The sequence below is a fragment of the Myotis nattereri genome, assembly GCF_964212035.1.
Source record: "Myotis nattereri genome assembly, chromosome: 9".
Taxonomy (NCBI): Eukaryota; Metazoa; Chordata; class Mammalia; order Chiroptera; family Vespertilionidae; genus Myotis; species Myotis nattereri.
In genome coordinates, this window is record NC_138084.1 from 33951926 (window position 1) to 33966721 (window position 14796).

At 37.6% G+C, this 14796-nt stretch overlaps 1 protein-coding gene and 2 pseudogenes across 3 annotated transcripts; 1 reads left to right on the top strand and 2 right to left on the bottom strand.

Annotated features, from left to right (window-relative positions):
- Positions 1–1398: 1398 nt before the first annotated feature.
- LOC308525636 (parathyroid hormone-like) lies at positions 1399–5042 on the top strand (the record flags this gene model as incomplete). The annotated part of the gene is made up of 3 exons (XM_081100401.1): positions 1399–1456; positions 4577–4667; positions 4781–5042. The coding sequence occupies exons 2-3, from the start codon at positions 4582–4584 to the stop codon at positions 5040–5042; spliced, it is 348 nt and encodes a 115-aa protein (XP_080956527.1). The 5' UTR covers positions 1399–1456; positions 4577–4581.
- LOC308525409 (non-histone chromosomal protein HMG-17-like) lies at positions 3239–3514 on the bottom strand (annotated as a pseudogene). The gene has a single exon. The product of its transcript is annotated as a non-histone chromosomal protein HMG-17-like (transcript).
- A 5738-nt stretch (positions 5043–10780) lies between the features above and the next one.
- LOC308525410 (non-histone chromosomal protein HMG-17-like) lies at positions 10781–11056 on the bottom strand (annotated as a pseudogene). The gene has a single exon. The product of its transcript is annotated as a non-histone chromosomal protein HMG-17-like (transcript).
- Positions 11057–14796: the final 3740 nt, after the last annotated feature.

A 14796-nucleotide genomic window follows, 5' to 3' on the forward strand; every position in this document is an offset into this window, starting at 1 on the left:
TCTACTTGAACATTTCCAGTGATGAGAGAACTCACTATTTAGAAGGTACTTGATTCCTTATTTTAACAATGATATTATCCAAGTTAGCTCAAATCTGCCTCCTTGAATTCGTTAACAATTGAAGTCAGTCCTTTCGTCTTAAACCACAGAAAATATACCTTCTTTGTTATGGTTACTCTATAAAAAATGAAAAACAGCTATATAGTCACTCCAAGCTTTCTCTCCCTCCCCCCCTCCCCCTCCCTTCCCCTCCCCTCCCCTCCCCTCCCCTCCCCTCCCCTCCCCTCTCCTCTCCTCTCCTCTCCTTTCCTTTCCTTTCCTTTCCTTTCCTTTCCTTTCCTTTCCGTTTCACTCCACAGCCTCTCACGTCATGTTTTCCAACATTTTTATCAACCTGGTTCATATCTGCAGACACATTGCAGTCTGTCTCTGACACTTCTGAAATTAAGTGATATTTGCCTACTGTAGAGGACTCCCCAGAGCAGGACTAACAGATCTCTCTCATTCAGGTACTATTCAAGCTTGGACTGGCTCTTTACATGGTGTAGAGTCACACCTCGGCAATGGTTAGGAGAAAAAGGGATAATATGAAGCCTGGATAGGACCAGAGATAAGAGAACTGATCCCATTCTGAGACTTTAGCTGGGAGATAAGCTGCTTAAATGAATCCTAGGTACACCAATGGCATTCAAAGGGCCTTGATGGAATACATGGAGACCAGGGTGTGGCCATATTTGAAATCAGATAGGTGGCAGCATTATGCCTCCATTAGGTTTTGGAGCAGGTCTTCCATCATCAGGTGGGGAACACAAGAATCCAGACGTGAGCAAAGCAGCTGCAAAGGGCGAGGCAAATGAAAGTCAAGAAGACTGGAGTTCAAAGAAGGGATATCTGTTAGTTTCTAGGGGGAAAGTGAGGGAGTAAGAATAAAAATGAAGTGCTTAAAATTCGTTATATACTAAGAGCATTTTCTCAAAATATTTTTAACACCTCTAAGAAAAGCACTATATCTATTATTTTAAAAGATGTACAGGATTGATGTGGATTAGTTGAAAATGGCTTGTAAAGTAAGAATAACATAATAGGATTCATTATAATCCTCATAATAACTGTATCAAAAATATGGTTATAAACATATACTTATTTTCAGTTTCTATTTTCAGTGATGATGTTTTACTTAAAATGATGACTTCACCATAAATGATTGAAATCAGTTTTTTGTATAATACAAATTCATTAACCCAGTGAGAATTCAGAATTGCAATTTAACATTTGTTAGAAATCTTTGCAGAATTCTTTTTCCCAGCCACCAACTGTTTTTCTGTTAATATCTAATGATCTAAATCTTAAGAGGAATGGGCACCACCCAATGGGGGTATCTGTTGTTCTGGTCCTATAGTGGCGATCAAGAGAATTGGGAGTGATGACATCTGTAACAGTAAAAGAGCTTCTTTTGGTGAGAAGAAGACCTACATATAAAAGTCACCCTAAAGCGTCTACAATCCAATTCATCAGCTTTCTCAAGTTTAGTCAACTTTAAGAGAGCACCAGCTGCTAATATACCTGAAAGATATTGTCCTAAGACACTGTGTGGTGAGTAATCTTTACTTTCTGTTTTAAATCTCATATAAGATAATTGTTATAATCTAGGTATTATTTGATGTGTATAATTTTCTACAAGTAGCATGCTGTTTGTTCAAGTTACAATGTGAAAGGAGGGTTAGACTTATGTTTCATATAAAATTTCACAACACAAAATAAATTTATGCTACTAAAATACTCTGAAATCATTTATTCTTGTGATGAAAGTCTTTTGAGGGGCCTTGCTTTTTCTAAACTTATCTGAAATTACCCACAAAAAAATTATAATTTGGCATCATATGCTTTACTGGTATCTTACTGAAATTTTCAAATAAAACAGACTAATGAGGAATAAATCATTCTGATTTAAATAACCAATATATGTTTATTAAATTGAGTTAGTAGTCCATTTTTCTTGCAGAATATCCTTATCAAACTGTTGGTTTTATGACTCATGGAGAACTCAAGTTGCATACGAGAGCTGGAGAAACAGTTTTACCACTGAATATTTATTCTCTTTAATAAAATTTTTTTCTAATTTTCTATTCTGAAAACTGTACATGAATTGTAAAAAGCTGATTTTTGAGCTTTTTCATGACATTCTTGTAAGAAGCTTGTCTCTATTAGGAATAGGAAACAAAGCAGAGATGTCTGACGTCACTAGGTGAATGTGATAGACCTAGGATTAGACACCGATGCTGCCGTCTTCTAGCTACAGTGCCTTTTTAAAAATAACATAAACCAAAATTGAGGTATACGTATTTGTTGCTCCACCAATAGCGTTATATTATATCGCACAGTGAAAATAAATGTAGTAGATCATATTTCTCATACTACTTCTTTTTTTCCCCCCGACTGCATCCAGCTTTATTAAAGATACTTTTCATAAACAATCATGGTATTTCAGGCAGGATATGGGCAATCGTTAACAGTATACAACTTTCAAACTCCCTTCTTCAATGAACTACCAAAATCAGAAAGCCACCATAAAACCCAGTGAAGTCTTCATCTGATGCTGTGAATAGGGAAAGTTTAGAGTGCGGGTTGACATTTCACATGGAGCATGTTGTGTAACAACTTTTCACAAGCCGACCCTGACTTTCAGGAAATGAAATGAAAATGGCAGAGCATATCAGTAGATCCACAATCTACAAAGGAACTGCTGATCTTTAGAGGGAGGCCATCTCAGTGGTGACACTGGAAAGCTCAGATTGCCCAACCGACTGGAAATCAACGTTTTTGGGACAGGTCCCAATAGGTCTCTGGGCTTAAGAGAGCCAAAGTCTATGTATGCTAAAGTGGAGAGGGAGAAATGGACAGAAAAACAAATTTTAGTTTCCCACACGACAAGGTGTTTGTGCCAAGATGGCTAATGTGTGTCAACATCAAGAGATCCTCCTCCCAGGAACCAAGAGGAAGTTTCTCAAAACTAGAAGGGAAAGGTATTTCTCCCCATGTCAGTCCAGCTTTGAAGACATTCTATTAGTACTATATGTCCTTCCCCCAAAATAACAATGAAGTGTTCTGTGTGCTAACAACATAGCTTAAAAAATAAAAGAGTAAAACAAAATTCTGCATTTTTATAAAACTTGATAAAAAATAGTATTTCTAACTGTACAGTCACCAGAAATACACAGCTATCAAAAATGCACACACTTCACCTGGCATCTCCAGCACCTTCAGCTTTCTGTGCCTGGTCTGCTTGGCATCTCCATTTTCTGCAGGGCTATTCCCATCTTTGCCAGCATCAGCTCTCCCTTTTCCCTTTCCGTACCTTCTCTCCCTTCTTTGCAGGGGCCTTCTTAGGCTTGGGCTCTGGTTTTGGAGGAGCAGGTTTAGCTGATAACCTGGCAGATCTTCTCTGTGGTTCGTCCTTCACCTTGACTTTATCTCCTTCACCTTTAGCATCCCCTTCAGCCTTCCTCTTGGGCATGATGGTGATGGTGGCAGGACATCAGAAGGGATGCGGGGCGGGGGTAGGGAGTGGCGGGGGTGGGAGGGATGAAATGCAGCAGGGCACAGGCTTTGCTGGGACCTGGGTCTATCTTGCCTCCTCATAGTGCTCTATTTCTTATACTACTTCTGAATGATGCACCACTTCAAAAATAAATAAATAAAGCCATTTCCCTTTAAAATATGAGTGCATAGTGACTCTATGTGTACGTTAAAAGAGAACAGTAAGCATTAAGAAAAAGCACTTCTGTAACAATAGGCTCTGCAATTACTGAAGTGCAGATTAAGATAAGACTATTCTATTTTGAGATGAAAAGCTTCATGAACGAAAGAGGAAAGTGCTAACAATTATACTTAGGATAGTTTTAAAAGAAGCTGAAGAAAAACAAACAAACAAGCATTTTATATGAAGCCAAAGCTCTAAATTCTTATAATTAATTAGATGATTTCTAAATACTTTGACACATTTTTAAATGGTAGAAGTATGCACTAATTTAGTAAAAATATCTATAACAGAGATTATTAATTTGGTACTTATGGTTATTATTGCAGTGCCTGAAATGACGTTGATTTATGATAAAGAAATTTTCTAAGTAAATAAATAGTGTTAATAATTTACCTAAGTAAGAGAATTAGCCATTATCCAAGCAAATTATAAGAACTTGGTCATAAGCAACATAAAATGTAGGAGGAAATTCTAAAAAGTAAGCATTTTCATTCCTCATGTGGCTTAAAATTCATATATTAAAACTTGCACAAGAATTCTCAAAAAGATCGCTAAAAAGTAAAACTAATTTACCTAGAAAGTAAAACTAATCTGTGTGATTTCTACGTCAAATTATGTGTATATATGATACATACTAATGTATCTGTAAAATAAAGAGGCTGATTACAAAAGTCCTTCATAAAAACCAATGCAATTAGTTGCTGTACCACTCTGTGTACAGTTGTGTAGTTATAAATGTAAACTGCTAAAGTTAATTACATAATGTGTAATAGTAAAAATATTTTTAAATGCCTGCATTTTACTTTTCCTTTTTAGTGAAGATGATGTCTGCAAAGGACATGGTTAAAGTAATGATCGTCCTGTTTGCAATTTGTTTTTTTGCAAAATCAGATGGGAAACCCATGAAGTAAGTACTGTTTCTTGTTCTGCATGGCGAGGACTTGGGGATGGATTTTTAGGGCTGGCTTTATGAGAAGCGGAGAGCTAATGGAGTGGCTTCTCTGTTTCTGTGCCCTACAGGCGGAGATCTGTGAGTGAAATACAGCTTATGCACAACCGGGGTAAACACCTGAGCGCGATGGAAAGGACAGAGTGGCTACGGAAGAAGCTGCAGGATGTGTATAATTTTGTTTCCCGCCAAGCATCTGTGGTTCCCAAGGATGATGCTTCCCAGAGGCCCCAAAGAAAGGAAGACAATGTCTTGGCTGAGAGCCATCAAAAAAGCCTTGGATACACAGACAAAGCTGATGTGGACGTATTAACTAAGGCTAAATCCCAGTGAAAACACATCTCTCAGAGCACTGCTCCAGTCAGCCTCTAGGTCTAGGGCAACAATATTACATGCTGCTAATGTTTCCACCCTCTATTATGGTTACCAAGTACCAATATTTCTAATATTACCAAACTTTATATGTAATCCATTCCTAGCCATGATAGCTATAATTTAATTGATTATTTTGATTTAATTTTATTCAAGAGTCTTTTAATTATCCTATTTCTGTGCCAGCCTGGCTGTTTATTCTTTTTAAAGTATGTATTGCATAATTTATAAAAGAATAAAATTGCACTCTTTAACCTCTCTCTCATCTTTCAATGCAAAATAAAATTTAATGATCATGGTTCTAAAAACGTGAAGTAAAGAATTTGTTATTTGTTATGAAAATATCTTTTTGGCAGAAACTGGTTTGGCTCAGTGGATAGAGCGACGGCCTGCGGACTCAAGGGTCCCAGGTTCGATTCCGGTCAAGGGCATGTACCTGGGTTGCAGGCACATCCCCAGTGGGAGATGTGCAGGAGGCAGCTGATTGATGTTTCTCTCTCATCGATGTTTCTAACTCTCTATCTCTCTCCCTTTCTCTCTGTAAAAAATCAATAAAATATATTTTTAAAAAATATCTTTTTGGTTATAGGTAATACCAACATGTTTAAATGGATCATGACTAGGAAGAACAACATAAAATGGTTTTATTTCCAGTTTTATTGAAAAATAATAGACATACATCACTATATAAGTTAAAGGTGTACAACATGATGGTTTGATTTACATATATTGTGAAATGATTATATATTGAACATCATCCTTTCAGTAATATTATCAAAGTACCAGGTCCCCAAATCTTAGTAGCTAGATACTTTTGTCCTCTTCATTTCAGGAAAGATAATGAAATACTCAGCAATGGAGAAAGTGATTTGAAACTTGAATGCAAAGGTATTTGCCTATGCCCAATCCTACTGATCATATTTCTAGTCTGAACCCCAAATTCCATGGAATAGAGTTTTTGTATGTTTTAGAATATAACTTTATTTATTTGTCATTTGACACATCTATTTAGGGTTCATTACTTGCCGTGTACTATATTAGGCACTGGACATACACCAGCAAGCAAAATAGACACAGTTCTTGTCTTCATGGGGCCAATAATTTAGTATGGAAGACAGACATTAATTCATTATTAACTTTGATAAGTGCTCTAAAAGAAATGCACAAGATACATCAGGAGTGTAAAATACACAGCCCTGATCTACTTAGGTCAATACTGTCCAATACAACTGCCTGTGATGATGGAAATGTTCTGTGTTCTATGCTGTCCAATACCATAGCCACATATGCATTTAAAATGTGGCTTATGCCCAGATGGTCTCACGCAGTCACAATCCCCACTAGTTTTTATAGCCAGAAGTTATGGGGACTTCTCTCCCTGGTACTGGAACTCTGTTTAGGAGGCCTGATGTGAGGCTATGAGCCCTCACTCCTCAAGAGGGGGCTTCACAACCAAGATATCCCTCTCACACACGTGTTTTGTGTCACCGCCCCTCCTTCCAGTCTCAATGAGGCTTCTTCTTAATTCCCTAGTTAGAGGACTTCCAGTCAGCTAGATTTCAGGTAGTTCTGAATGATGGTTGATCTGTACTTTTAGTTTAGTTGTAATTTTGATGTGTTTCTAGGGGGAAATTGAGGTAGTAAGAATAAAAATGACTCTGGAGTCATAAAAACCGTTGTTGAACTCCATTTTCTTTACTTTCCAAACCTCAGTGTCCTCACATGAAAATGGGGCTAATGATTGTATTTATTGAAAGGATTGCTACAAAACCTCAGTGGAATAGTATATGTAAAGTCTTCATATAGTTAGTGTGTATCAAATGTTTTATTATTGCAAATTAAATGCATGAATAAAATGTAAGTTATATAAAGGTTCAAATTATTTCACCTTTGAAGCCCTTACAATTCATTATATACTAAGAGCATTTTCTCAAAATATTTTTAACACCTTTAAGAAAGGCACTATATCTATTATTTTGAAGGATGATAAGGACTGATGTGGATTACTTGAAAATGGCTTGTAAAGTAAGAATAACATAATATGATTCATTATAATTCTCATAATAACTGTATCAACAATATGGTTATAAACATATACTTATTTTCAGTTTTTATTTTCAATGGTTTAAGTTTTAGTTTAAGTTTTACTTAAAATGATGACTTCACCGTATATCATTGATATCAGTTTTTTTAATATGTCAAATTCATTAACCCAGTCAGAATTCAGAACTGCAATGTAATATTTGTTAGAAATCCTTGCATAATTCTTTTTCCCAGGTCCATACTGTGTTCCTATTAATATATAATGATCTAAATCTTAAGAAGAATGGGCACCACCCAATGGGGTTGTCTGTTGTTCTGTCCTATACTTGTGATCCAGAGAATTGGGAGTGATATCATCTGTAACAAAAAAAAGCTTTTCTTGCTGAGAGGAAGACCTACATATAAAAGTCACACTTAAGCGTCTACAATCGAATTCATCAGCTCCTTCAAGTTTACTCAACTTTAAGAGAGCACCAGCTGCCAAGATACCTGAAATATATTGTCCTAAGACATTGTGTTGTGAGTAATCTTTACTTTCTGTTTTAAATTTCATATAAGATAATTGTTATAATCTAGGTATAATTTGATGTGTATAATTTTCTACAAGTAGTATGCTGTTTGTTCAAGTTACAATGTGAAAGGATGGTTTGAGTTATCTACACTAATAAAAGACAAACATGCAAATTGACCGTACTTTCACTATGCCTTAAGCCACGCCCACCAACCAATCAGAGCGACTATATGCAAATTAACCAACCAATATAACAGCCACAGCCACAAAGCTGAAGCAAGCTGGAGGCTTGGTTGCCCCAATGATGGAGGAAGCCAAGCTTCCTGTCTGCCATGGCAGCTCTGAACTCCACTCAAAGAAACAAAGTTTCAATTATAGAAGGTAAATACATCCCAGATACCTGCTTTTATCCAGCCGTGGCCACGGAGCTGGAGCAAGCAGGGGTGGGTTGTCCCTGGAAATGGAGGAAGCCAAGCTTCACCCTTGTCACGGCAGCTCTGAGCTCCACTCAAAGCAGCAAAGTTTTAATTATAGAAAGTAAATAAATCCCAGAATAAAAAAGAAAAAAGGAAAAAAAGGAGAGGCTGGGAGCTTCTGTTGCCGGGGCGGGGGCGGGGGTGGGGGGGCTTGGCCAGCCTGAACATGGCCCTCAGCCCCTCAGTCAGACTGGCCAGGCACCCCAGTCAACCCCAGACCCTGAAGGGGGTGTGACCAGCCTGAAAACAGCCATCAGCCCCTCACCCAGGCTGGCCAGGCACCCCAGCGGGAACCCCACCCTGATCCAGGACACTCTTAAGGGCAAACCAGCCGGCCCCCACCCATGAGCCAGGCCTCTATCCTACATAATAAAAGGGTAATATGCAAACTGACCCTAACAGCAGAACGACTAGGAATAACTGGTCACTAAGACATACACTGACCACTAGGGGGCAGACACTCAATGCAGGAGCTTCCCCCTGGTGGTCAGTGTGCTCCCACAGGGGGAGCTCTGCTCAGCCACAAGCCAGGTTGATGGCTGCCAGTACAGCAGTGGTGGTGGGAGCCTCTCCCTCCTCCTCAGCAGCGCTAAGGATGTCTGACTGCAGCTTAGGCCTGCTCCCTGCTGGCAAGTGGACATCCCCCGAGGGCTGCCGAGATGCCAGAGGGATGTCTGACTGCAAGCTTGGACCCGTTCCCCCAGGGAGCAGGCCTAAACCAGCAGGTCGACATCCTCCGAGGGGTCCCAGACTGCAAGAGGCCATAGGCCGGGCTGAGGGACCCCCCTGAGTGCACAAATTTTTGTGCACCGGGCCTCTAGTGTTTAATATAAAATGCCACAACACAAAATAAATTTATGCTACTAAAATACTCTGAAATCATTTATTCTTGTGATGAAAGTCTTTTGAGGGGCCTTGCTTTTCCTAAATTTATCTGAAATCAACACACAAAATTATAATTTGGCATCATATGCTTTAATGGTATCTTACTGATATTTTCAAATAAAACAAACAAAGGAGGAAAAAATCATTCTGATTTAAATAACCAATATACATTTATTAAATTGAGTAAAAAGTGCATTTTTTTCCTGAAGAATATCCTTATCAAACTGTTTGTTTTATGACTCACAGAGAACTCAAGTTGTATACTAGAGCTGGAGAAACAGTTTTACTGCTGAGTATTTATTCCCTTTAATACAGCTTTTTTCTAATTTCCTATTCTGAAAACTGTACATGAATTGTAAGGGTATTTTACACCTGATTTTTGAGCTTTTTCATGACATTCTTGTAAGAAGCTTGTCTCTATTAAGAATAGGAAACAAAGCAGAGATGCCTGAAGCCACTAGGTCAGTGGTTCTCAACCTTCCTAATGGCGCGACCCTTTAATACAGTTCCTCATGTTGTGGTGACCCCAACCATAAAATTACTTTCGTTGCTACTTCATAACTGTAATTTTGCTACTGTTATGAATCATAATGTAAATATCTGATATGCAGGATGTATTTTCATTGTTACAAATTGAAAATAATTAAAGCATAGTGATTAATCACAAAAACAATATGTAATTATATATGTGTCTTCCGATGGTCTTAGATGACCCCTGTGAAAGGGTCGTTCGACCCCCAAAAGGATCGTGACCCACAGGTAGAGAACTGTTGCACTAGGTGAATGTGATAGAGCTAAGATTAGACACCAATGCTCCCATCTTCTTGCTACAGTGCCTTTTTAAAAATAACATAAACCAAAATTGAAGTACATGTATTTGTTGTTCCATCAATAGCTTTATATTGCACAGGGAAGCTTCATATTGCACAAGGAAAATAAATGTAGATCATATTTCTTATACTACTTCTTTTTTTTTTCAAAATGCATCCAGCTTTATTAAAGATATTTTTCATAAACAATCATGGTATTTCAGGCAGGACATGGGCAGACAATTATTAACAGTATACAACAGCTTTCAAACTCCCTTCTTCAATGAATTACCAAAATCTGAAAGCCACCATAAAACCCAGTGAAGTCTTCATCTGATGCTGTGAATAGGGAAAGTTTAGAGTGAGGGTTGACATTTCACATGGAGCATGTTGTGTAACAACTTTTCACAAGCCGACCCTGACTTTCAGGAAATGAAATAAAATGGCAGAGCATATCAGTAGATCCACAATCTAAAAAGGAACTGCTGCTCTTTAGAGGGAGGCCATCTCAGTGGTGACACTGGAAAGCTCAGATTGCCCAACCGACTGGAAATCAACGTTTTTGGGTCAGGTCCCAATAGGTCTCTGGGCTTAAGAGAGCCACAGTCTATGCTGAAGTGGAGAGGGAGAAATGGACACAAAAAAGAATTTTAGTTTCCCACACGACAAGGTGTTTGTGCCAAGATGGCTAATGTGTGACAACATCAAGAGATCCTCCTCCCAGGAACCAAGAGGAAGTTTCTCAAAACTAGAAGAGAAAGGAATTTCCCCCCATGTCAGTCCAGCTTTGAAGACATTCTAGTAGCACTATATGTCCTTCCCCCCAAAAAACAATGAAGTGTTCTGTGTGCTAACAACATACCTTAAAAGAAAAAAGGTAAAACAAAATTCTGCATTTTTATAAAACTTGATAAAAAATAGTATTTCTAACTGTACAGTCACCAGAAATACACAGCTATCAAAAATGCACACACTTCACCTGGCATCTCCAGCACCTTCAGCTTTCTGTGCCTGGTCTGCTTGGCATCTCCATTTTCTGCAGGGCTATTCCCATCTTTGCCAGCATCAGCTTTCCCTTTTCCCTTTCCGTACATTCTCTCCCTTCTTTGCAGGGGCCTTTTTAGGCTTGGGCTCTGGCTTTGGAGGATCAGGTTTAGCTGATAACCTGGCAGATCTTCTCTATGGTTCGTCCTTCACCTTGGCTTTATCTCCTTCACCTTTAGCATCCCCTTCAGCCTTTCTCTTGGGCATGATGGTGATGGTGGCAGGACATCAGAAGGGATGCGGGGCGGGGGTAGGGAGTGGCGGGGGTGGGAGGGATGAAATGCAGCAGGGCACAGGCTTTGCTGGGACCTGGGTCTATCTTGCCTCCTCATAGTGCTCTATTTCTTGTACCACTTCTAAATGATGCACCACTTCAAAAATAAATAAATAAAGCCATTTCCCTTTAAAATATGAGTGCATAGTGACTCTATGTGTATGTTAAAAGAGAACATTAAGCATTAAGAAAAAGCACTTCTATAACAATAGGCTCTGCAATTACTGAAGTGCAGATTAAGATAAGACTATTCTATTTTGAGATGAAAAGCTTCATGAACGAAAGAGGAAAGTGCTAACAATTATACTCAGACAGGATAGTTTTAAAAGAAGCTGAAGAAAAACAAACAAACAAGCATTTTATATGAAGCCAAAGCTCTAAATTCTTATAATTAATTAGATGATTTCTAAATACTTTGACACATTTTTAAGTGGTAGAAGTATGCACTAATTTAGTAAAAATATCTATAACACAGAGACTATTAATTTGGTACTTATGGTTATGATTGCAGTGCCTGAAATGACGTTGATTTATGATAAAGAAATTTTCTAAGTAAATAAATAGTGTTAATAATTTACCTAAGTAAGAGAATTAGCCATTATCCAAGAAAATTATAAACACTTAGTCATAAGTAACATAAAATGTAGAATTCTAAAAAGTAAGCATTTTCATTCCTCATGTTGCTTAAAATTCGTATATTAAAACTTGTACAAGAACTCTCAAAAAGATACCTAAAAAGTAAAAACAATTTACCTATAAAGTAAAATTATTCAGTCTAATTTCTAAGTCTAATTATGCGTATATATAATACATACTAATGTATCTCTAAAATAAAAAGGTTGGCCCTACCTGGTTTGGCTCAGTGTATAGAGTGTCAGCCTGGGGACTGAAGGGTCCTGGGTTAGAATCCAGTTAAGGGCACATGCCTGGGTTGTGGGCTCAACCCCCCAGTAGGAGGCATGTAGGAGGCAACCAATCAATGATTCTCTCTCATCATTGATGTCTCTATCTCTCTCTTCCACTCCCTTCCTTTCTGAAATTAATAAAAATATATTTTTAAAAAAAGAGGCTGATTCCAAAAGTCCTTCATGAAAACCAATGCAATTAGTTGCTGTACCACTCTGTGTACAGTTGTATAGTTATAAATATAAACTGCTAAATTAAATTTTAGTTTGGAATACTAAAAATATTTTTTAGATACCTGCATTTTGCTTTAGCTTTTTAGTGAAGATGATGTCTGCACATGACATGGTTAAAGTAATGACCGTCCTGTTGCAATCTGTGTTTTTGCAAAATCAGATGGGAGACCCCTGAAGTAAGTACCGTTTCTTGTTCTGCAGAGCGAGGACTTGGGGATTGGATTTTTAGGGCTGGCTTTATGATGGGAAGAGGCGGGCTGATGGAGTGGCTTCTCTGTTTCTGTTCTCTACAGGAGGAAAACTGTGGGTGAAATACAGCTTATGCATAACCTGCAGAAAAATCTGTACACGGAGGAAAGGCAGGATTGGCTACTGATGATGCTGCAGGAAGTGAACACGGCAGGTTCTATAGTTCCCAAGGATGATGTTTCCCAGAGGTGCTGAAGAAAGGAAGACAATATCCTGTTTGAGAGCCATCAAGAACGCCTTGCAGAAGCAGACAAAGCTGATGCGGACGCATTAACTCAGGCTAAATCCCCAGTGAAAACACTTCTATCCGAGCACTGCTCCAGTCAGCCTAGCCCGAGGGCAACAATGTTTACCGGCCGTTAATGGTTCCACCCTCTATTATGATTACCAAGCACCAATATTTCTACTATTACCAAACTTTACATGTAATCCACTGCTAGCCATGATATTGTTTTTGTTTGTTCATTTTGGTCTTTCTGAAACGGTTTTTAGGTGATATTCATGAAGAGCAGTCCGTACCTAGAACTGTGCCACTAATGAGAGGAAAACTGTCTGAGAACGTGTGTCTCCCACCCTTGGGGCCTCTGCTGGGAAAACAGAATCAAGTCTCAAACAATGCCTTCTTAATTGTACCTCTAGTATTATAGACGTAGGGCAGTACGGTATCATACTTCTGTGAATGGAAAATACCTTGTACCTGCTTTATGATACGTAATCGTGACCGTGCTTTATCAGAGCTGTTTTTAAAGACGTTATCCTAGAATGTTTTCTTTCCAGATGATGATGGAGAAGCTTAAAAAGAAAATGGTGCCAGGAACCACAACAGTAACAGAACTTTGCTGTTTTCTGGAGATTTGTTTTTTACTTCTTTTTTTTATTATTGGAGTGTGCTGGATGTCTATAATTTTGTTCAGATGACTACAGAACCTGGAAAAGCTGTTGCTGCTATTGATGCATAACATACTGCTATTGGCCTTTATATATATACATATATATACACACACACACACACACACACACACACACACACACATATATATATATATATATATACAGATATACACATACATACATATATATAATTTGAATTTTTGGAAACTTTAGCTGTGCTGTCAACTTTGGAAAAACTATCCCAGTTGTACTGTGTTGGGTTGGCATTGTACAGAAATTAACAGCCATATTGGTCTAGAAACGTTAAACATAATTTTTTCCATTTCTACAGGGGTAACGCACTGTATAAAATATGTAAGGTCTTAATCTGCATGGGTTTGATTACAGAAACTAATAAAGTATTCTTTAAATAATGAAAAAAAGAAATCAGTCTTTTTTAATAATACAAATTCATTAACCCAGTCAGAATTCAGACTTGCAATTTAATATTTGTTAGAAATCTTTGCATAATTCTTTTTCCCAGCCCCATACTATGTTACTGTTAATATCTAATGATCTAAATCTTAAGAAGAATGGGCATCATCCAATCGGGTTGTCTGCTGTTCTGGTCCTATACTTGTGATCCAGAGAATTGGGAGTGATATCATCTGTAACAACATAAAATCTTCTTTTGCTGAGAGGAAGACCTACATATAAGTCACACTGAAGCATCTACAATCCAATTCATCAGCGTTCTCAAGTTTACTCAACTTTAAGAGAGCACCAGCTGCTAATATAGCTGAAAGATATTGTCCTAAGACATTGTGTGGTGAGTAATCTTTACTTTATCTTTTAAATCTCATCTAAAATATTTTTTATAATCTAGGTATTATTTGATGTGCATCATTTTCTACAAATAAAATGCTGTTTGTTCAAGTTACAATGTGAAAGGAGAGTTCTATCTATATAATAGAAGAATATGGAAATTAGCAGGGACACCATAATTTCACAACTGAAAGAAAAAGTAGCAATATTGAAATATTTCCTCTAATTAATTCCCTTTAAATGTGCACAAATTTCCTGCACGGGGTCACTAGTGTTTAATATAAAATTCCACAACACAAAATAAATTTATGTTTCTAAAATACTCTGAAATCATTTATTTTTGTGATGAAAGTCTTTTGAGGGGCCTTGCTTTTTCTAAATGTATCTGAAATTACACACAAAAAATTATCATTTGGCATCATATGCTTTAATGGTATCTTACTGAAATTTTCAAATAAAGCAGACTAATGAGGAATAAAACATTCTGATTTAAATAACAAATATACATTTATTAAATTGTGTTAGTAGTCTATTTTTCCTGCAGAATATCCTCATCAAATTGTTTGTTTTATGACTCACAGACAACTCAA